The following is a 23,968-nucleotide window of genomic DNA, read 5'->3' as shown; positions in this document are numbered from 1 at the left end:
GCAGGCTTTGACAGCGGTGGGATGCCGGCGGAAGGCCTTGTCGGTGTCCCAGGGTGGCACTGCCAAGGCAGCACTTGGCGCCCGAACCTTGCTGCTGGTGTCCGGGCCACTTACGCTGCTGTAAGTTGACCGAACGCCAGCGCAGGGGCCCCGAACACCAGTGCTGCGCCTTCCTGGCTTTTGCCCTTAGAGCTCAGGAATGCATTGTATAGAAGAAAAAGACTGTTTTATGGGTTTTATTTCATTAACTACATCATACACCTATATGAGAGAATGAGTTTCTTCTTAAAGAAATCAGCATTATTATTTTTCTTTTAGATGATGCAAACACATCCTTCTCAGGGAGAAGAAAGAATGTCTCTGCTAAGAATATGCCTCCCATTCACAATTTTTATAAGTGCTTGTATTAAAAGAAAATTGAAAATCTGTTGCTCAGTTCATCAGGGCGGTTCTTCAATGGATGGAAAGATTTAAAAAACTAGTTAGTCTAATTATGCAATCATCTACCTGGTGCTGGACTACCAAATAATGTTCTCTACTCCAAGCTAAAAAAGCAAAGTACAGAAGGGCGCAAAATATAGATGTTTAAAACTCACATAAAACATCGAGAGCTCACAAATAATAAACAATGAATATATTTCAACAATGTTTAAAATTTGATGACAATATCCTTAGCTGCCAATGATATAATAGTGCACCAGAATTCTATATACAACACAAATTGTTAATGTCCCAAATACAATATCTGACAATGCATATAAAATTTCCCTTATATCCAGATCATATACAATTTTTTCCCTTTCAACAAGGGTAACATAGCTAACTGAAATTCATTTTGTGTCCAATTGGCATCTATAAGGAGTCAAAGAGTGCAAAATATACACACAAGGAAATTCAAACAGGAGTAACTGAATTCAAGCAGTAGTCACAAGTAGTCATTTTGTTCAGTTTGCTAGCAGAATACCATTTTGAAGGAGTCTTTGTCAAATAATTATCAGACATTCCTGAAAGACACCAAATTAACTTAGTGCACCGTTATATCATTGGCAAATAATGGTGTCACCATAATTTTTAAATATTGTTGGAATGTATTCATTGTTTATTATTTGTGGGCTCTAGGTGATTTATGTGATTTTTACACACCTATATTTTACATGCTTCTGTACTTTGTATTTCTCTTTTTCAAATCTGAAGGGTTTCCGTTCTTCTTTTTTTATATTTCTACTTCAAACCAAACAATCCTTGAACAGCTTCTTGCCTTTGGTCTGGCCGGAACCGTGCATCTGTTCTTGGAATAAGGTCTTTCAGCGGAGGATCCAACTCATTCAACTCAATGGCAAACCTTGTAAAGCCATAATAACGCTCATAATTGGTTGGCATGGAGCCTGTAGTAGCAGGTAAGATAAAAAGCCAGCAGTTAAATCTTAGTGAAGGTAAACGAGAAGTTGTGCATCTAGAAGAACGTGTTGCCCAGGAAAATAGCGATAAACCATGCTCTTGCTCCACCCATGCGCTGTCAAACAAATGGTGGAGAATGATAGCATCAATCGCCTGGTTATGGTGATGGATTAAGATCTGCATGACATGCCAGTTTTATCACATGGATTCCAGAGGGACAGCCGTCGTAGTCTTCTGCCTCCATAAAAACCAAGTGTTGAGGCATCTCAAGGACTAACAAATTCATTATGGTATAAGTTTTCATATGTAGGCATACCTCGGAGATACTGCAGGTTTGATTCCAAATCACCACAATAAAGTGGCTCACACGAATTTTTTTGTCTCCCAGTGCTAAACTTTCTTTTTTGTTTCCCCCTGTTCTTAGACCAAGGTCTTGAACAATAAAACCATAAAACTTAAATAAGAACCCATCTCTAAAAACACCTCCCTTTGACTCTTCTCTGCAGCCTCCAAAAAAACGAGCAACAAAATAAGGACGCTGAGGGTCAGAGTCCTCTAAGAGGAAAAACAGAGTTTCACTTACCTGTAACTGTTGTTCATCTGGTAGATCTTCTATGCAGGCACACATTGGGGGACTGCGCAGGCCAGCCACGGATAAGATTTGTCAGCTTCTAGCAAAATCTAAGAGAGTGCCCCCCTCCCCTTGAGAGGATGTTGATGTCATACGCCCACCACTGCAGGGAAGCAATGACATATCTGGGGATGGATAGGCGTTTATACTGGGGGTCAACATTGAGCCTGAACGCCTGGAGGAACCAGTTTTGGACCAGGCGCATATGAAGTCGTGCAAACTCCACCACAGCTGTGGTGGAAGCCATGAGGCCTAACAACTGCTGTATATGGTAGGCTGTCTGAAAGCATTTCTTAGTGAACTTGGCCACCAATTTTTGGATGGCGCGACCTCTTTGAACAGGGAGGAAGGCCCTGGCTTGTTTGGCATCCAAACGCGCTCCAATGAAGGTCTGTACCTGTGCAGGGACAAGTTTGGACTTGGAAAAATTAACTAAAAGACCCAGATTATTAAGGACTGCAAGGACTAAATCCACTTGCGTGGCCAACTGTGATTGAGAAGGACCCACAATTAACCAATCGTCGAGGTAGGGAAATATTACACAACCCTTCAGGGCAAGGTGAGCTACCACAACCGCAAGGCACTTTGTAAAGGTCCTGGGGGCCGTAGATAACCCGAAGGGTAACACATTGTACTGGTAACATTTTCCGTTACATTCAAACCTCAGGTATTGGCGACACTCTGTGTGAATCGCGATGTGGAAGTAAGCATCACGGAGATCTAGCGCCACAAACCACATGTGCCTATCCAGGAGGGGAAGCACTTCTGGGAGTGAGAGCATATGAAATTTTCTGGTCTTAATAAAGGCATTAAGGTCCTGGAAATCCAGGATAGGGCGCTTCCCCCCATTTTATTCACAAGAAAAAAGCGGGAGTAAAACCCAAGGTTCTGGTCGGCAGATGGAACCTCTGAAATAGCCCCCTTAGAGAGGAGACTGTCAACCTCTTGTACAAGTAGGTCAGAGGCCGGTGACAGAGAGCGGGCCAAGGGCCTATGTGGAGGTAACGTAAGAAACTCTATGAAATAACTGACATTTATTATTTTCAGAACCCATACATCACTGGTAATTGTAAACCAAGCATGGAAGAAATCAGACAGGCAATCACGAAAAACAATGGACACGTCTAGTCATGCCTGTTTCAGTTTGTTGAAACGGCCTGGAGACCCTCTGGGGCCTTTGCGGACCGTAGGTTTGTTTTGGAACTTCCTTTCACTCTGAAGGCGAGGAAAGGAAGGGCGGAATGAAGGTTGTGTGAAAGACCCTTGAAAACGGTATGGGTGGGAAGGTTGGTTGGTTTGTTGGCCGAAATAACGCCATTTGAAATCAGGCACCTGAGGGGAAATCCCTAGAGACTTTGCATTTGTCTTATTCTTTTTCAAGTGATCCAGGAAGGTATCTGTTTGGTCGCTAAATAGGGATGTCCCTTCAAACGGAAGGTCTTCAATACCTGCCCTAGTATCATAGGGGAGCGCAGATTGACGCAACCAAGCGTGTCTGTGGATGACTATGGCGGAAGCAATGGCTTTACTGGATGAGTCCGCCACATGGCATGCTGCCGTGAGCTGCTGCCTTGCTAAAGACATACCCTCGGACTGAATGGCTACCGCCGAAGGGCGCTGGTCGTCAGGAAGGATGGAAATTTGAGGGGATACACAATCCCAAAGGGAGTACTGATATCTGGCCATGACCACAAGGAAGTTGGAAATGCGAAGGCCTACCGCACTAGAGGTATAAATTTTTCTAGCAAGGGTATCTAGTTTGCGACCCTCTCTATCCTGTGGAGAGGAATGTGCTCCTGACCTATATTTACCAGGCAAAGCATCCACTATAACGGAATTAGGAGGGGGATGCTGGTAGAGGAATTCTCCACCTTCTCTGCGAATCTTATATAGATTCTGTACTCTTTTGGTGGAAGAGGGGACTGAGGCAGGTTTAGCCCAGTTGGTACGGACCACTTCGAGAATGCTTTTTATCACAGGGAGGGCCACAGGGCCTACATCAGGGTTATGGAGAATATCCATTATATCATCGATAGGACCAGAATCCTCCGTTTTAAAATCAATTTTAAGAGCTTTCACCATGCAGATTAATTGTTCTGCATATAAGCGAACGTCCCCTGTAGGAGAAACTGGTTTAGAGTCCCCGACAGTGTCCTCGGGTGAGGAAACTGAAGCGCAGGATTCCTCATCCTCATCAGGAGAGAAGGAGGCATCATACTCGGATGGATCAGTGTCCCTTGACACAGAAGGAGACCTGGATAGAGGAGGCTTGCGAAGCGACGCTTGCCTTGGAAGGACGGAATCCTTGGAATGATCATCAGGATGGCGAGACAGCGTGTGTCAACGCTGACGAGAGCCTCCAGAAGGCGAACGTGAATGGGAGCGCCGGTGACAATGACGGTCAACCGAAGAGTCCGAGTAGACGGAAGGAGTAGGATATCGGCGTCGAGAAACATCTCGGTGCCAACGAGAGGGAGACCGGCTCCTAGAGGAGTAACGGCACCTCTGAATGGTTGGACTGCATGAATGAAGTGAACGGCTATGTCCGGTGGTTGGCTGTTTGGATGATGAACGGCGAGGTTGAACATCTGGACCATGTGAACGAAGTGAACGGCTATGTCCAGTGATTGACTGTTTAGCTGATGAACGGTGTTGTTGAACGGCTGGAGTACGTGAGCGGGATGAACGGCTATGACCGGAAGAAGACTGTCTGGATGAAGACCAATGAGATTGGGAGCGGCAAGAGGTAGATCGGCGCCGACGAATGGATCGGCTCCGAACAGAAGAACGGCTCCGACGAGTAGATGATGACGGGCGTCTGCAGGAAGCGGATCGACTCCGACGATCGGATCGACGTCGAGAAGAGGATCGGCTCCGACGGGTAGGGCGGCGACGGCGCGAATTCGACCGATGCCGACTGGATCTGGACAAAGCCGGAGTTCAAGAGTGCCGTCAAGAAGTCGATCGACGCCGAGGCCGTTGGCCAGGTTCGAGATGGGACAAACCTTTCGGAGACTCCACTTGGTTCTTTTCGACAGACTGCTGGGAGTCTTGTTGAGCGCTCACAGGAGGGGGTGGTTGATCGGCACCGACCTGGAGCTCTGCAGGTTCTGCTCGAGGCCCTTTATCATCAGGCCGTGGGGACTTTGTAAGCACAGGAGGCACATCTTTGTAGAGATGAAGGAAGTGCTGTTTGAACTCATCCGAGTCTTCCTGGGCCCTGCTCGGACACGGAACCGAGTGGGTAGCCAGGGAATGAGGAGGCGAATCCTCGATGGTAATGGGCTGCTGCGCAGCTACTTTGGAGGCGAGCGACGCCGATGGGTGAGACGCTTTGGTTTGAGATCGGCGTCGAGGAGAAGCCGAGAGTGATCGGGGTCGAAGTGATCGGGGTCGAAGAGACTTCGGCGAACACAAAGGTGATCGGTGCCGAGGCGATCTGGAGCGGGATGCATGGGACGAAGAGCTGCAGCCGCGGCCATCTTGCGAACCCGGAGCAATAAACTTTGCCGGACGAACAACGACCGAGGAGGGCTTCTTAGAAGGGCCACCCCGCTTGGATTTTTTTGTTGGGGGACCCGCTTCGGATTGCGGCTTACCGGTCGAAGGACCAGGCTCAGCAGATTGACCTCGTGGACGAAGAGACTCCTTATAAAGAGAGAGCAGGCGAGTCGATCGAACCCTCAAGGCCTTGTTGGTGAGTTTGGAGCAACTTTTACAAGTTGCAGAAATATGGCCTTCCCCCAAACAAAGGAGGCATTCAAGGTGAGGATCAGTCTTCGCCATCTTGGTACCACAAGAGGTACATTTCTTGAAAAGTGGAGCTTTCTTGGACTCCATGGCTAGAGACAAAGCTAACACGTTCTCTCTCCGTGGCGGCAGAAAGAGAACTGGAGGGAAGAGTGCTCCCTCCCCCTTGGGTCATGTGACCAAGGGGCAGGAAGATTGCATGCCCCAAGGGGAGGGGGAGCACTCTCTTAGATTTTGCTAGAAGCTGACAAATCTTATCCGTGGCTGGCCTGCGCCTGCGCAGTCCCCCAATGTGGGACTGCATAGAAGCCACGCAGATGAACTGAACCTTTTGCTCCAAAGTTGCTCAAGAAATGCAGACCATTTGTTAAAACATGGTATAATCCATTTTAGCCTAAGTTGGTACACGTACGGGTTATGCAAAAGAATATGTACCAAAGAGTCCACTCACTGAAGAGGGCAGGGATACAACTGGTCTGAAAAAGGGATCCTTAGCATACAGCCCAGCAAAACCATTGAAAAGGGGTGTTTCCCAGTGCATATAAAAGTTATATTTACACTATACTGTAGTCTATTAAGTGTGCTATATGGTTTTTTTTACCTGGCCTCCATATACATTTTGCTGAAGGACCAACTCCACAGTACAATCCTTCATGCCACTTTCCAAAGAGGCGATGCACCACTTTCCCTTCTTGATCCATGACGACGCCCTGAACTTCATTTACATTAGAATTCCAATAATTCACCTGAAAAGGTAACAAAACCAAGAGTTACAGGCTCTTCCTCTACTGAATAAATATGTGTGTGTGCAAGCACTGGGTCATTCCTGACCCATGGGGTGCTGTCACATCCCGACGTTTACTAGGCAGAGTTTGTTTACGGGGTGGTTTGCCAGTGCCTTCCCCAGTCATCCACACTTTACCCCCAGCAAGTTGGGTACTCATTTGACCGACCTCGGAAGGATGGAAGGCTGAGTCGACCTTGAGCCAGCTACCTGAAACCGACTTCCGTTGGGATCGAACTCAGGTCGTGAGCAGAGCTTGGACTGCAGTACTGCAGCTTTATCACGCTGCGCCACGGGGCTCTTCACATTTTAAATATTACTCAACATTATTTTGCTCTTCAATGTGAGAAAAAACTGATTCTGGAACCTTTTCAGTCTTTCCAAAATGTCCATTTTAGACTGTGGCAGAGAATACAGGGGGAAATCGCAGTTATTGTCCCAGTCCTCAGTTTCTGGGGTTTATTGGTTTGTTTGGGATTTTTCTATTAATATTGGCAGGAGGTGTGGTGGACCGCCATGTCATTGCCAAGTGCCGTAAAGTTCTTGAAACACAGTTTGTCTAACTGGAGATATTATTAGTTGGTGCTGTCTTAAATCACAAGATAGGATATTGTACTATTTATGACAGGGAGAGGAGAAAGGAGAGGAGAGCCAGCATGTTGTGATGGCTAGAGTGTTGGACGAGGATCTAGGAGACCCAGGTTCAAATCCTCACTTTGCCATGGAAGCTTGCTGGGTGACCTTGGGCCAGTCACATAGCTTCAGCCCAAACTACCTCACAGGGTTGTTATGAGGATAAATAGGACAAGAGGAGGAGGATGGATCCTGCTTTGGGTCCCTGTTGGGGACAAAGGTGGGGCCCAAATGAATGAAGTAAACGAGTTACCTTGACAAAGGTGAGTTTACAAATGCAGGCACTACTTTTTGTGTTTCTAATGGTTATTTCTCCATAATGTTCTATCCATCTCCTTCCACTGAGGATGTTGTGTATGCAAGTAGTAACTTTGTTCCATACGTAACAATCCCCATACCTGGAAAAGAGAGTTAAGTTTAATAGCTACGCTTCAAAAATCACAGGGTCTAAAGCACGGCCGACGCATATAAATTAATATCCTTCAAAACATGCTGACACCAATATACGAATATAAGAAATGTGTCACAGGACAGTAGCAGAACTAATTATTCATGTCCTGCATGACAGGATCTGTCAGAGTATCAAGTTGGTTGTAATAATCTGACAGTAACAGCTGTGTGACAGCTGTCAGATCTTGGAGATCTGAGGGGCCACAGATGATGTCAGCAGAAGCAATAGCCTTGCTGGTACCAAAGGGAACTGCAGGAATCTGGATCTGGGCAGTTTGCTGATGTAATGCTTGGGAAGGTTCACAGGTGGCCTAATGCAGATTAGGTGCAGTGGGTGTACATAAGGCTATGTAACTGTGCTTCTGTAACTCAAACACCAATGATACCAATTACAGCCTGGAAGTAGTAGTGGAGAAGTGTACGTGATGGTATGTTTTATCTGTGCACTGTAAATAAAAGACCCTGTTTCTTATAAAGCAAGACTGCTGGTGGTTATGTCCTGGAGGAACTCCTAAACCACTTGCTTCCACGTCAGGATCTTAAACCATTCTGTGGAACCAGCATGATGGAGATGTTAGTGTCAGACGAAGATCCAGGAGAACCAGGTTCGAACTCCCGTTGTGCCATGAACGCTCACCGGGTGACCTTGGGCCTCTCAAACTCTCTCGGCTTAACATGCCTCACAGAACTGTTGTTGTGAGGATAAAGTGGAGGTGGGAAGAACAACGTGATAAGCTGCTTTTGGGAGAGAGCTGGATATTTAAAAAAAGCTGGGTATTTTAAAAAAAGAGCTCAGTATAATAGGAAGAATTTTCTAATCGTTAGAGCGGTTCCTCAGTGGAACAGGCTTCCTCGGGAGATGGTAATCTCTCCTTCCCTGGAGGTTTTTAAGCAGAGACTAGATGACCATCTGTCAGCAATGCTGATTCCATGACCTTAAGCAGATGATGAGGGGGAGGGCATCTTGGCCATCTTCTGGGCATGTAGTGGGGGTCACTGGGGGTGTGCGGGGAGGTAGTTGTGAATTTCCTGCATTATGCAGGGGGTTGGACTAGATGACCCTGGTGGTCCCTTCCAACTCCATGATTCTATGAACTATAACCCTAAAACCATCCTGTGGCAGAGCAGCACAAGTCTTTGTATGCTTTAGGGGTAGTCCGTGCCACATGGTAATACCATAGTTTCTGGTGTGATCCCTGTGAGGTAGTCTGAGAGATAATGGATTGCTCAAATCCACAGGGCAAACTTATTGGTTGAGTGTGGTTTTAACCTATGTTTCTCCAATTCTAAATCCGTTATTCTTTTCATTCTACCCCACTGCCTCTGGGCTGCAGATGAACCAAGCAAAATTTCAAACACAAGCACTAAGTAGATTAAGTTGATTACCTGCAAAGAAACTTCTGGATAAGCAAGCACAGTATAGAATGGAAAATCTGAAAAATCCCTGCACTGAGACACATTTGGTTGTGTATGTGTACATATCTACCTACCTACCTATCCACACACATACACATACACACATATATATGTATGTATACATACATTTATATATATGTATGTTGCTTTGCAAAACCTCAGACTTTAGAAGAAGAGTTGTTTTTTATGCTGACTTTCTCTACCACTTGAGGAAGAATCAAGCCAGCTTACAATCACCTTCCCTCCCACTCCTCACAACAGGCACCCTGTGAGATAGGTGGGGCTAAGAGAGCTGTGACTAGCCCAACGTCACCCAGCTGGCTTCATGTGGAGGAGTGGGGAAACAAATCCAGTTCACCAGATTAGCCTCCGCCGCTCATGTGAAGAAGTGGGGAATCAAACCTGGTTCTCCAGATCAGAGTCCACCGCTCCAAATCACTGCACCACACTGGCAACACAAGTAACTCTCACTTACCAAGACATAGCTCATCCTTACCTTTCTACAGAAAATGTTTAAGGAAATTTAGTCGTTTTATAGACAAACTTTCCCTTGAACTGTACAAAGCAAATGCATTGTACCACCAAGTCACAACCATAAATAGCTTGCATAATTTGCAAAGCTGTATGAACAAACATAATTGCAGCATCCGGTAACAGCTCTGCAAGGAGGTTCAGTCTCTCAACAAAGGACCAGGAACCTTTAACAACTACCACCAACTTCCTCCTGTACTCCTCGTTGCCTTTCCTAGCGTTGGTTCTGCAGCATTGTTCTTCCCTGTTCACCTGTGATTCCAGGGGACTAAAGTGACTTCCTTGGGCTGGAATGCACAGGAATGCACAGGAACGATCAGAGAAACTGCTTACTTTGGAAGAATTACATTCAATGTTCCAATAGGCAGAATTTCCATTGATTTTCCCCAGAACTTGTTTTTCCACCTGATATCTGAAAAACAGAGCAAAACGTTTCAGAAAGCTGAAAATCCCTGAATTGCTAGCGATCTTGCTCATCGTGACATCTAACCCGATCCTGTTCTGGACAGGCTATTTTGAGGACCAAAACAATATTGTTCATTTTCTCATTGCCAAGTATGAAAACAGAAACAGCCATCAGTGCAGGTATCTTAATGAACTGCAAATAGGACGCCAGCTTGGATCCAGCGCAGTGTTTTCAAGACTGGAAGGATTTCTGCCTGTGGAGTGCGACACCTGAAGCTAGCACTGGTCCAGCAAGGTCAAATTTTCTACTCAGGCTGGCAGTGACTCTCCAGGGTCTCAGGTATGGGTCTTCCACATCACCTACTACCTGGTCCTTTAAACTGGAGATGCTGGAAATTGAACCTGGGACCTTCTGCATGCAAAGCAGAAGCTCTTCCAGGGAGCTACAGCCCCTCTCCCAGGGCTTTCTTGCTTCCCTGCTCCTGTCCACATTTCAGGCTGCGGGAGGAGGGGGGAGGCCAGAAAGTCATGATCCACGAGCGAAAATTATTCCACCCCCCCAAAACACTGTGGTGGATCCCAGCCATTAATACATCTCCCCCCCCCCTTTTCAAATTAAGTGTGATCTTACATTTTGGGCTGCGGTGGGATGGGGAATGTAAGGCCTTTTATGCACGAGTTGTTCCCATCATGGTCAACCCCCCAACTACTTCGGGGCTTCGTTTTAATTATGCATGCATTTTCCAACCTTTAGAAGTGGCCTTGCTTTCCCCTTGCGTTTTCAGGATGCTGTTTTACCCCGAGTTTAAAGTCAACCCTCAATCCCAAATTGAAAGCTGCTCCTATGCATACTTGTCACTTTGGGTTTTTCTCTCCACGCCCATTCTTGCTTCTCCCTCCCACGTTTCTGTTCCCCTCATCCAACACCTCTCCTCAAAGCCATTATCAAGTGCACTAGCGAGAGAATAATGTTGGAATACCGTGAGGCTACTTATTTGGTCAGTTTCACAGCGAGTGTGAGTCAGCTCCAGATCAAACCATTGAGAGAAGCTGAAATAATCACAAACAACCTGTGCAGCTACTTATTTGGTCAGTTTCACAGCGAGTGTGGGTCAGTTTCAGTACTCGGCAGGATGGAACAGAGCCTGGCTGATCTGCCGCCCTCCCCTTATATGCATCCTCTTATAGGCATGAAAGTCTGAAACAAATTGGTTGGGGGATGTCCAGACCCTTTTCTGCTTTGGCTGTAAAATGGCCACTCAGTTCAGATCAAATAAAATAATCCTGCTGAGGGGGCTGTCAACGTTTGTTTTTTTTTAAATGCACCACAGCCAATTACAAAGAAGTGTTTTCAGAGGGGAGGGATTCTCACATGGTTCAGAATTCTGCATTTTCACTAGGGATGCACAAGGTACTCCTGGAATTTCTTCGGGGCAAAAAGCCCCTGTGCATAGGGTTTTGAGAATTCGACTACAAATACTGTGCAGTTAAAGAGAAGCAGACCCAGCAGAAACAGATCAGGCATAAACGGCCTCTGAAAGGTACACTCTGCTCATGGAAATCCCTCCACTCATGGAAATGTTGCTCTGGATCCAAGCCGGTCAAACAGATTTCTCTCCCCCTTTTAAAACCAAGTATGATCTTTCTGCGAACTAAAATAAATATACCTTGCCAAAACACAAAATTCTTTGATTCACAGTGACAGGCCGAAATGGGTGGGTGGTGGCTAACCTGGAAGGGGGAAAAAAGGTGTTGGTTGGTGATGATCTGTCCAAAAGAGTGCAAAAGACATTTATTTTTATCATCAGCTTTGGCTACCTATGCAAAATACATAAATGCAAAAAATTATAAATATATGTTTCTTCTAAACTTAACTTAGATTTACAAGGTGGCATTTTCCAAAATGCTTTAGAAATAACTTTGTATTAAAAAACCAAAACTATATATCTAAATTCATACTGGCAAAAAAAAATTTTTTTTTTAAGAGAAGGGGAAATTGTTTTAGCTTAAAAGGAAGCCTCCCAGCTCGCTATTCACGGGCTTCCTCCTAAAGTGATTTTACCTGCTCCGCGAAAAATCTAAATCCTTTGTCTTCCCTAATCGTCTCGTAGGTTTCCCCGAGCACAGGATTGAAAGGCTTGCTTCCTGCTCTGTAATACGTGGAGGCATATCCTGAGGTTGCAAAGGCAGCGATCAGGACCTGAGGAAAGTAACAAAAACAGCATTTAAGGAAACAGCTGAAAAGTGGGTCTGTGAATGATGCTGAACTGAGAAACTCTGGACTGGTACAAACATTTCTTTTCTGGGAAATGAGAGATATTTTGCACTCTTAATACAAGAACGGCACTAGCTTGTTTCCTGTAACAGAAAGGAACGTCCCTGCCTCCCCCTTCCTGCTGCAGCCCAAAATGATCCACGAAATGCTGCTCCTGGGGGAGATACAGGACTTCCCAGTAACAACATAAAGGGACAGTCAGAGGGCTGCAGCTGGGGGGAAAGGGCATCTGCAAAAGGTGCCCCCTTTCCTGGGGCCAGTTTGTTTTGGAGGATTCTGGTCAGAAAGTTCCTACGCCCCCCTCCCTTCCTCTGCCCACAACCAGGCATTCATGCCCTCCTTCCCTCCCACCCACCTGCATGCCTCCCACCTGCATGTCTGTCCTTCCCCTGTCTGCTCTATCCCCTTGTCCACAACTGTCTGCAGCCCTTTCCCCAGTGGCACCGGACAGTGTGTGCAACAGGGAGCAGAGTGCTAGAAAGTGTTGGTGGTGGAGTGCTAGAAAGTGAGTGGGCAGGGGATGCTGACAGCAGTGGGCCCTTCCAGAAACCTTGGGCCCCGGCAGCTGCCCCACTTCAGGGTACGCTGACACTGGACCTGCCCTTCCCACTTCTGAAAATGGTCATTTTCCCTGGATCTAAGGCACAGTCTTTACAAGCCCTTTGGGGTTCACCTCACATTATTTATTGACGGTTACCCTAGCTTTTTCCACTCTCTTCTGTTCGTCACTTGTGTACCTGTAGTGCTTTGGGGTTTTTTCTTTTCCGCGTGTGTTTTGTTCCCTATAGTGGTCGCTTTAATATTACATTGCTGTATCTCTGGCATATTTCCTTCCACTTTAAATTTGCAGGAAAATACTCTGAAGATACAGAGATGTAATATCGAAGCAACCACTAGAGGGAGCAAAACACATGCTGAAAAGAAAACAAACCGAATCAATACGGACATGCAAGCGATGAAAGGAGTGTGTAGAAAAGTCCATTCCCTCAGGAGAAGTTTGACTGTGAGGCAGTATAAAAATGCTTTGAATATAAATAAAACACATTTTGGTATATCTTCCAGATACAGAAACTAGAGCACTGGAAGAATATCTCTATTCAAACGAATAGGACTTGAACAAAAGCATTCATTTCAAATAGGGATTGCAAAGCAGAACTAGCAAGCAATTTGCTCCTCGTAAGATATGTATTGCACTTTACTTCGCTCACGCAAATAAGAGCAATATCACAGAAATCTGTCAAAATCTTTAGTGTCTATCGGAGAAGGGGAAATACAGGAATGATCATTCGGTGCAAAACATGCCAGGGAGAACACCCCAGTACTTTAGATTTGCTCACTGAAACACTACTTAGTACATGTTCTAAAAGCAACGTAAATGAGACAATTTTTCACTGATTGCACATCTAGGTTTCCCAACCCAACTTTCATCAGCCACAAGTCACACTGCTAGGACCATAGCACAGGGTTTAAGACTTCCAACTGTGCTGTTTCCTGACCCAGAACGGCTTGGGAGGGGCGCTATTTGCCCCATTGGGCTACACATGGGATACATTCTCCCATAAAGGGAGATGCATGAGTTTCTGTTGTGCATATTGCACCAGAAGCAAAGAATCAAGCCAATCACACACCCATTTTTACTACTTCTCTGTAACATCCATAGTCACTCTACAGCAGAAGTGTCAAACATAAGGCCCAAGGGCAGGATCCGGCCCCTTGAGAGCTCTTATCCGGCCCACGAGCTACCCAAGGCAGTCACCACCCCCCACTCTTGATCTGGGCTGGCGATGCATGGCCCGGACAAATGACATGTCATATCTGGCCCTCGTAACAATTGAGTTTGACACCCCTGTTCTACAGGATGGTTCAGCAAATCTGGCTGTCTGCAACTGACTGCGTATCATTTGGCCCACTCTCTGTGATCCCATCCTCTGTAGATGGGAAAAAGAGGAACTGAGAGGTAGGTTTGTTAAAAACCGAAGGGAAGCAAGATGAAGAGGAGCATCTTTCCCACTAGACACACCGGTGTTTCTCTCTCCCTTATATCCCTCCCCTCTGCCCGGCTCTTCTGTATTCAGTTTCATTCAGTAACCACAAGGACACCCAAAATAAGTCAGAATGTGATGGAATGGAAACTGCCCAGATGTATTCCATGAAAGAGCTCTAGCAGAGAATAAGGAAACTGCGGGACATGTAAGTGTTGTGCTCGGTCAAGGTTGCTACCATGCGTTCGTAGGGGTCATCAGACTCTGCGGCCTTGTCCAATAGTTCGCTATATTCCAGCTCTTCACAAAGGTGTTGCAAAGTGTTTAGAGGCTCGTTGAGCTCCACAGGCATGGATACTTTGGAGAGATCCTTCCCAATATTATTTCTCAAAATGTTCCAGAGATTGATGTTACTAGTATCAGGGCAGGGGCTTGGAAGACACGTTCGTCGTCCATTTCTGAAAGCTCCTCCCGTCAGCTCACCATTAAGTACTGGAAGAGAAAACAGAGAGCTTGAATAGGAAAGCCTTTTATATTGACATAAGAATATACACATCAGGCTATCAGGTCTGAATTCAATCAAACTTCCGACCGAAGACCTGTGAACCAATTACAGTTCTCTCTTGTGGAACTCCAAAATATCTATTTGCGGCCCTTCCTCAATAGTTTGGTGAGCTTCACATACTACTATGATGATAATCAAAAGTACGTGGTGGGAATGGAAGGAATCCTGTGGTGAAGAAGAGTTGGTTTTTATACCCCGATTTCTCTACTGTAAGGAGTCTTGCAGTACTGCAGTCAAAAGCTCTGCTCACAACCTGAGTTTGATCCCGACGGAAGTCGGGTTCAGGTAGCCAGCTTAAGGTTGACTTAGCCTTCCATCCTTCCCAGATCGGTAAAATGAGTACCCAGCTTGCTGGGGATAAAGTGTAGATGACTGGGGAAGGCAACGACAAACCACCCCATAAACATAGTCTGCCTAGTAAATGTCGGGGTGTGTCATCACCCCATGGGTCAGGAATGACCCGGTGCTTGCACAGGCGACTACTTTTACCTTTTTAAGGAGTCTCAAACCAGCTTACAATCACCAGACACCTTGTGAGGTAGGTGGTGCTGAGAAAGTTCAGAGAGAACTGTGACTAGCCCAAGGCCACCTAGCAGGCTTCACGTGGAGGAGTGAGGAATCGATTCTCCAGATTACAGTGTCCCAGATCCTAGTTCAGCCCTCTGACTGCTACACAACACTGCCTCCCAAGCTGACATTAGCATACCCCACACCATTCCACAAAGTAAAAAGTAAATCCCTAAAAAGAACATGGCTTTCTACAACTTGTGTTTGTTGGTTTAATTCCATACTTTGCCGAGAAATGTTGTCTGCAACACTGGTGTTGTCCTCGGATATGTTATCACTCACATCGCTGATGTATGATTCATCGTCAGAAGCCTGAAGCAGAAAAACAGAGAGATTAAATTACTATGACGATAATAAATTACAAACACAAATAGCTGGTTCCAGAAATTCAAGTCCCTAGTAAGATATGTTTCCTTTTCCTTCTTCTTCCAACCATGTCCTGTAGAGACCTTTTCAGTTGATACCTTTTACCATATGAATAGTGAGAACGTGCTATACATGATCCCCTCGATATGAGTCACCACCATTTTCTCTGAAAGTGCGTATTTCCAGCCTTGGTACATACATAACAGAACCCTAATTTTCCAGGCTTTTGGGGAACTGAAGTTGGAAATTCTCACATTGCCTCAGCAACTGTGACAGGGGGAAGGAAGTAAAAGAGGGGAAATGGAGGCTGGAGGGAGCAGGGAAATGCAGATGAAGGAGAGACAACAGAGATAGCATTGGGAGGGGAAAAAAACCCTACAACATTCCTTGTAGATTCCCTGTTTGTCAGAATACTACTTTTGAAAGCTTTTTTTTTATTTTGTGGAACACACTTGAAATATGTTAGGAAAATTGCTTTTAGCACTTTCCTGCAATACAGCGGTAAAACAAATGAGCGTCCCATTCCTTAATGGGAAAGTAAAGGTATCACATTGTTCTATGGTATAATCAAAAACTGAAATATTTGGCAATGTTTGAGCCAAGGAGTCTTGTGGCCCCAAGAGCAGCATATTCCGAAAGGCAACGCTTTTGTGAGGCAGAGTCCACTTTGTGACAAAACGGGCTCTGGATCACAAAAACTGATGACACCAGAAACGTCTTTAAGGACACTTGCGATTTGGGCTGCAGCAGACTAACTCCTCTTGAATCTGAGCCAGGATCTCACAGTCCAGGAGCAGAATAAACTTACCTAAACCTAAAGATATTATAATGACAAAGGGTATGGAAGAATACCCCCTAATACCTCGTTTTCCGAGGAGCTTGCTGACAGAAGCACCTCTTGTGCGTCAAAGAATTCAGAGATCGATTCCGACATCGAAAGCCGGCTCTCATTAGAAACTTGCTGGGAGAGTGGTAGACTGACATGGATCTGTTCGCTAGCCTGTAAAAGAAACAAACAAACAAACAAATACACCGATGCAAATACGATGGCTATAAAGCTCACATGCTGCCTGAGGCCTCAGAAACATGCCCCATGGGGATGGTTTACTGGAACCAGGAACTGCCTCTTACATATCCTCTCTCTCTACCTCTTCTGAACCTGTTTGTATAAGAGGTAGCAAAGCTCTCACAAGCCTAGTACAGTTAACGGACTGGGAGCCTAGGATGAAAAGCGGTCATTTTGCAACATCGCTCCAATTACTTTTTCCAGCTCTCTCATTTCAGATGATATAGATCCCCCCCACAAGGTTGCAGGGAAACCAGTTTTCCACAGCATTCAAGCTGCAGTGTGTTTGCTCTGGGAAAATGTGATTCTCCCCTCAGCAGGTACATCCCAAAGCTCCAGTGAAAAGAGTATCTAACCCAGGGGTGTCAAACTCAATTGTTACGAGGGCCGGATATGACATCAATGTCACTTGGTCGGGCTGGGCCATGCCTTGCTGGCCCAGACTGAGAATTGGGTGGGAGGGAGGCTGCCTTGGCTGGCTCCATGCCGGATAAGAGCTCTCAAGGGGCTGGATCCAGCCCTTGGGCCTTATGTTCAACACCCCTGATCTAACCTTTTTGTATGACTGTCATAGGCACCTACTGAAGAGAGTGCCAACAACATCATTTCTGACAAGGGAAACAACCCCCTCTTATCCCATTTTTAATTTTTCACCCCTGCAGCAAAATGCCACTTATACAGTTAACAAGCCAATGTGGGGGTCCCCAACCTTGTTGAGCATGTGGGCACTTTCAGAAGTCTGGGAATAGGCAGTGGATGCCAGAACAAAATGGCCACCATGGGGGAAGGGTGAATGGGACCAATCACAGAATGGCTACCATGAGCACGAGGTCAAATCACAAAATGCTGGAAGTTTCCACAAAATACTAGTGTTTTCCAAGCCTAGCGTCCTCCCATGATGGAGGCAGCTCTTTCCAAATGGGTGCTTCCTGCATACAGAATGGTTATGCCTCTGAAGCACCCCGTGCACCATGACTGGCTCTGTGCTTTAAGGAACAAGCAAGCAAACACTAGAAAACACACTGGTGGGTGTCATGGCGCCCATGGTCACCACAATGGGGATCATTGAACTAATGTAACAGGATAGCAAGTGAGGCTCTAAGTTGCTCCAATGACTTCAAAGAAATGAGTGGGATTGTAGAAACCAAAGGCCAGGTGTTCAGGGCACTCAGCCTCTGTAGACCCCAGAAACTTTAAAACTGCAATTCCATCCACTTACACCATTTTATTCTGAGTAAAAATCCTTCTTCCAGCTCATACTCGATAGAACTGGATTCAAATGAAAGAGGCTGAAACAAATTTTGGTTTTCATGTTGAAGGGAATAACCAGCAAAGCACATGCTAATGTTAACTGTGAAATGAATGAAATACAGCAGAAAAAAAAGGGAGGGAGGGAAAGGCAACCTCAAAACTTTCTGAACACTAGCAGATGGAAAGACAATACACAGACAATTCAATGGGACATGTAAGCACTAACTTTTCATGTGCTTCTGAGGCTGAAGCAATGTTTACTTTGTCTAACTCACTAAAGACAATGAAGGGTTGGCTTCAGTGCAGCATCTCCTGAGGAGCAAGGACTTTTGCCCAGAGTGCAACTTTATCAGCTCCCCACTCTTGTGGCAGCCTAAAGAAGCCCCCTCCCCAATCCTGCTCCAGGGGGAGAAGGGACGTCCCAGGAACAGGATTTCAGGTTGCCTCGGAAAGTGGGAGTCGAGGAAGTTGTGATCTATAGACGGAAGTAGCCCTAACTCTCATGAATGAAGACACTCCATAACAGCTAACCATCTGCTATGTGAGGATAAAGAAGACCAACCCCTTCAAAAGTTTACTACTGATTATGAGTTTGTTATTGGGGGTGATAATTTTAACTTCAATAGCCGAGGCTTTAAATCGATTAACAGGTATGCTCAGAAAGTTACTACATAGACTAAAACGTTTCCCTTCCGTATTTCAAAATCTATAGCGCAGGCTTCTCCACAACCAGTCCATTTCATACAAACGCCTTAGGGTCTGATTAAATAATAAGTTAAACATGAGTTAGGCTGGGGAGAACCCCGAACCCAACTCATGTTTCATGTGTGACCCGGGATTTGCCTTAAATACAGTGTGTGGGGGGGGGGCAGTGTGGTAGCAGGTGGGGCTTCAGCATTTCCTCCCTTCTACCCTGAATGTTCTTGTTAGAAAAAAATGGCCACGGGGTATGTGTGTGGCTGTTTGTGCCGCTGCTGGTTCCGTGTGTCTCCTGTGTAGAGGAGGGGAATGTGAAGCCCCTCCAGGTGCCATGTCATGCTCAGGAGCTGATTTAGCTTCCCCACACTGTTTTTAAGGTGAGTCCTGGGTCACACATGAAACACCCAGCTCACATTTCATATATTGTCTAATTCTAGACCCTTAGTCTAATTCCCATTCTTTGCATCAGCACACCAAACCTTCCCCTTCTCAGAGATGTGAAACAAGTGTTTTTCAGGGGAAATCTCATAGGAGCCACAGCTCATTTACTTTTGCGAGTGGAAATAGAAAATGACCTCAAATTAGTTCGTCCCCCCCCCCACTTGCCAGCTTTCGCCAAACAGAACGATTTAGTCATTAGCGCTAATTAGAAGGATTTGACTGTTATAAATCCATTAGAGCAATGCCAAAGTCTTACCTCATCAGGACTAGGGATAATATTTACACTGACAACCTGATCACAAATAACAGACTCTGAATGTATTCTGTTCAAGCGACTCCTTAGTTCAGCATTCTGGTTGAGAGCCTTAAAATAACAAAAATTGAATAATTTAATTTCAAAGGCACGTGACAGCATGAAAACAGAGGCACACCATTGCTGTGACCTACATCCTGGCCAGAACGATATTGCTATTCTGTGGAGTACTATGAACCGAACTTTTCTGCGATAAACACCTTTTTTAGTCCCCTCTGACCATTAGACCTGTCCAGAAGTTTCCTTTTGGTATATTTACATTTCACACTTCATATCTGTTTTAACTAGTTTAAAAATTACGACGAATCCTGGTATTCAGTGGTTGGTGAAGATGCTGAAAATTCTGTCAAGAGATTCGCAGTACACCTCATTAACTACTTTAACATCAGGGCCAAACTACAAGCAATAATGAAGACGCATTAGCAGACTTAAAAAGAAGAGGAGTTGGTTTTCAAATCCCGATTTTCTCTACCTTTAAGGAGACTCAAACTGGCTTACAATCGCCTTCCTCTCCACACAACAGACATCTTGTGAGGTAGGTGGGCCTGAGAGAGTTCTGAGAAAACCGTGACTGGACCAAGGTCACCCAGCAGGCTTCATGTGGAGGAGTGGGGAAACTAACCCGGTTCATCAGATTAGAGTCCACCGCTCATGTGGAACAGTGGGGAATCAAACCTGGTTCTCCATATTAGAGGTCCACCACTCTTAACCACTATACCACGGTGGCTCTCAAAAAACAAAAACAAAACCTGAAATGTAATTATGTTTAGAAGAGCAGCAGAGGGTATAGGAAGCCTAATCCTTTTCCCCCCCTATCTGAATGACATTCATTCTGGCTGTTTTCCCTCCTGTGGAGAAAAGATAAGGCGTCCCCATTATCTTTTCACCTGTGCTACAGGGAAGGGTTAAGTATACAGGCACACAATGAAGCACCAGTCAAATACACAACCCTCTCCTAGCTGCACTTCAGTTAAAAATAGCTGAGAAACAACTTGTCCATTTCCTACATCATGCCCAGTTAGATCCTAATAGCATAATACTATATATGAAAATTACATTTTGGAGTAGTTCATACTGAACTCATGAATAGGACCGGGCTAAACATCTTATAAGACAAGGAACGGAAGAATGAACTGTGTTTGCTACAGGGGAACCTGGCCATTTAAATGCAGATACCATTCACAACAAATGGCTGTGAACCTGATCACTGTCTGTATCTGAGTTCAGAAAGTAAAGTGAAGATCAGCCATTACATTTTATTTACGTTTACCCTGCAAGTTCTCTCTAATACATTGTGCAGTTCACAGGACACAAACGATATTAATATACTGATGGATTATGCCCATTAATATATCAATACCATACTATGGTTATTGTCAATAGCATTATCATTCCATAGTGTTGGCATAAAGGAAGCTCTTATGGAGGATTGTAAAAATACTTCATACCTCCCCAATTAATCACCAGAAGGCAGGGCGAAATGCAAAAGCAACAATTAGCATGCTAAATAAGCCTTAGTTCATTGCAAGTAAAAAAAGACCCCAACTTGGAAAGCCCAGTGCTGCAGATTTGTAGCAAGGGGAACAATTAATGTAAATTGCACATATTGGCTTGGATCCCGTTGAAAATCTCTGATGACAGAAGGACAGAGTGCAACTTCTCTGCCTCCCCTCCTGCTGAAGCCTCAAATGCCCCTGAAATGCTACTCTTGGGGAACAGAGGAAGAGTTTCAGGGGGGTGACAGATATCTGCTGTGAGAGGGGGATATCAGTGAAAATCCCTCCCACCTTGAACACAAAGAAATGATCAACGGGATCCAATCTATCATGTCTGATGATTCAGTTAAAAAAAAACACTGGGCAGGCTTAATGTATTAGAGACCAATTCCCACTCTACATCAGCAGAAGATACACCAGCTTAACCAAGATAACATCACGCATGCTAACTTAAAGATTCTTTTCTGGTTGCAAAAACAGCGCACTAGCAAGTGAAAAAGCCAGAAAGGGAATCATGGAATTTTAAGGTGCAAATAAACAGATCATAAAGAGACAGGAGAATAAAATGCTATGGAAGTTTAGCATAGTTCATATATATGAAACAAGGGCAACTTTTTCCATTTATTTTTTCTTCAAGAAAAGAAAGATTTGTACGTGGCAGAAGACCAAGAAGGAGTCATAGTTTTAGGTAACAAACAAGGAGGACAAATCACTCCACATGAAGCAGATGAGCACAAGACTATGAAACAGAGGCAAACCAACAGACTATCATTAACAGATGTTGGAATACAAACAATACACCAGTAGCTAAATCCTTTAGTCGATAAAGTTTTACAAATAAGAACAGTGAGGAAAGAAACAATGCCCTTGACAATTTAGTTTAGTTCAATCCAGTCAGCTGTTTGGAGAATCCTGAATTTACATATGGTTACAGATGCTGTTTATATTTTGGAAAAACTGAGTAACTAACAAGTTGGACGATGTCATTGTGTTTGCCTCAGACTCAGACATTAGACGAGGAGAGGACACTCGTGTGCAAAGATGTTACTGTCAGAGTAACATACTGGGGAGGGGCTGTGGCTCAGTGGTAGAGAAACTGCTTGGCATGCAGGTTCAATCCCTGGCGTCTCCAATTAAAAGGGACTAGGCAGGTAGGTGATGTGAAAGACCTCTGCCTGAGACCCTGGAGAGCTGCTGCCCGTCTGAGTAGACGATACTGACTTTGATGGACTAAGGGTCTAATTCAGTATAAGGCAGCTTCATGTGTGTGACTCTGTTTAAGCTTACACTGTAAGATCCTTGATATTTTTTAAGGGGAGGGGCCGTGGCTCAGTGGTAGAGCATCTGCTTGGCCTGCAGAAGACCCCAGGCATCTCCAGTTAAAGGGAGTAGGCAAGTAGGTGATGTGAAAGACCTCTGCCTGAGACCCTGGAGAGCTGCTGACAGTCTGAGTAGACAATATTCACTTTGATGGACCAAGGGTCTGATTCAGTATAAGGCAGCTTCATGTGTTCATGTGTTCAAGATGCTATGAGTACCCTGGTTGGCAGAAAGTAGGGCACAAGGCAAGACAAGACAGAAAGAGCAATGACACGTGATTCCTCTCTCCTTAGCATCTTTCCAGGTAAAGAACACAGGTTGTCAGTCTGACGGAGATTGGGAAGCATGCTAATGATGTTACATGTCTTTCATGAAGTCGAGGAAATTTCAATGCCCACAGGCAAGATCCCACTTGGTTATATCCAGTTTCGCCCTCACACGAATAAGGCGGTTGACTTCTCACAATGTTGGATACCCTGGACCACAAAACCATCAAGTAAGCAATTTGTATTGTTCACCTTACAATTATAAAAGTAGTACAATGGGAGGAGCAACAAAATGCCTGAAGTCCAACTCTGGGAAGTGGGACAAACAGGTTATATTAATCTTTTATTTGATTAACAAGTTCAGTTTTGCTGTCAAATGACAGCTGACTTGTGCAATCCTGAAGGGTTTTCAAGGCAAGAGACATTTGGAGATGGTTTGCCATTGCCTGCCTCCGCATCACGACCCTGGTATTCCTTGGAGGTCTCCCATCCAAATACTTGCCAGGGTCGGGGCTGAGAGTGTGTGACTGACCCAAAGTCACCCACCAAGCTTCCATGGCGCAAGTGGGGATTTGAACCCCAGGTCCTAGTCCTACACCTTATCCACAACACTGGCACTCCTAATATATCAGAGACAACTAAACACAAAACCAAAGAAAACTGAGTTATTTTTTATAGAGTCTTGGTACAGGGCTATATGTCTAAATAAATAGTCCAAGCTCACCAGTAGCAGAGCCCCATAAGAACTGTACTCATTTCTGAAATTTTATTCAACTTTTTTTTAAAGTCAGAATTTCTTTTACCAAAGCATGTAATGAATTAATGTTAACCATTTAACTCTTCTGTTCTAACTGAAGTCAATATACTTCCAGTTTAAATGGTGTTTTCAAGTTGCTACACAGGATTTATTTTATCCTTCCGATATGTGCAAAAATGTGAGGTAAAATCAAATAGTAATTCATTACTATTATCAGATTTTATTATATAATTTCTAATCAATTTTTCTTCCTGGCCAATGTACAACCTGTTTTTACCTGCCCTGTGTTTTATCCCTAGTTGTTATATTCAACTGATTCTTGTTTTTATGTTGATTTTAGTTCCCTTGGTTTCTATGCTGTTCTTCTGTCATTTACTCTCTTAAAATTGTTTTATGATTTGGGGAGGGGCCGTGGCTCAGTGGTAGAGCATCTGCTTGGCATGCAGAAGGCCCAAGGTTCAATCCCTGGCATCTCCAGTTAAAGGGACTAGGCAAATAGGTGATGTGAAAGACCTCTGCCTGAGACCCTGGAGAACTGCTGCCAGTCTGAGTAGACAATACTGACTTTGATGGACCAAGTGTCTGATTCAGTATAAGGCAGCTTCA

At 44.9% G+C, this 23,968-nt stretch overlaps 1 protein-coding gene across 2 annotated transcripts in view; it reads right to left on the bottom strand.

Annotated features, from left to right (window-relative positions):
• Positions 1 to 23,968, bottom strand: part of OSBPL6 (oxysterol binding protein like 6) — a 67,449-nt gene that overhangs the window by 2,407 nt on the left and 41,074 nt on the right. For both annotated transcript variants that reach the window (XM_056861399.1, XM_056861400.1), the window contains 10 exons: positions 19,467 to 19,574; positions 16,616 to 16,753; positions 15,612 to 15,699; positions 14,494 to 14,747; positions 12,061 to 12,198; positions 11,666 to 11,729; positions 9,927 to 10,005; positions 7,450 to 7,594; positions 6,381 to 6,525; positions 1,259 to 1,385 (listed from right to left, as the gene is read on the bottom strand). In XM_056861399.1, the coding sequence (XP_056717377.1) occupies positions 1,259 to 1,385; positions 6,381 to 6,525; positions 7,450 to 7,594; positions 9,927 to 10,005; positions 11,666 to 11,729; positions 12,061 to 12,198; positions 14,494 to 14,747; positions 15,612 to 15,699; positions 16,616 to 16,753; positions 19,467 to 19,574 (1,286 nt within the window). The remainder of the gene's footprint in view (positions 1 to 1,258; positions 1,386 to 6,380; positions 6,526 to 7,449; positions 7,595 to 9,926; positions 10,006 to 11,665; positions 11,730 to 12,060; positions 12,199 to 14,493; positions 14,748 to 15,611; positions 15,700 to 16,615; positions 16,754 to 19,466; positions 19,575 to 23,968) is intronic.

This window comes from Euleptes europaea, chromosome 15, assembly GCF_029931775.1.
Source record: "Euleptes europaea isolate rEulEur1 chromosome 15, rEulEur1.hap1, whole genome shotgun sequence".
Taxonomy (NCBI): Eukaryota; Metazoa; Chordata; class Lepidosauria; order Squamata; family Sphaerodactylidae; genus Euleptes; species Euleptes europaea.
This window is presented reverse-complemented; position numbering and strand designations above follow the sequence as displayed.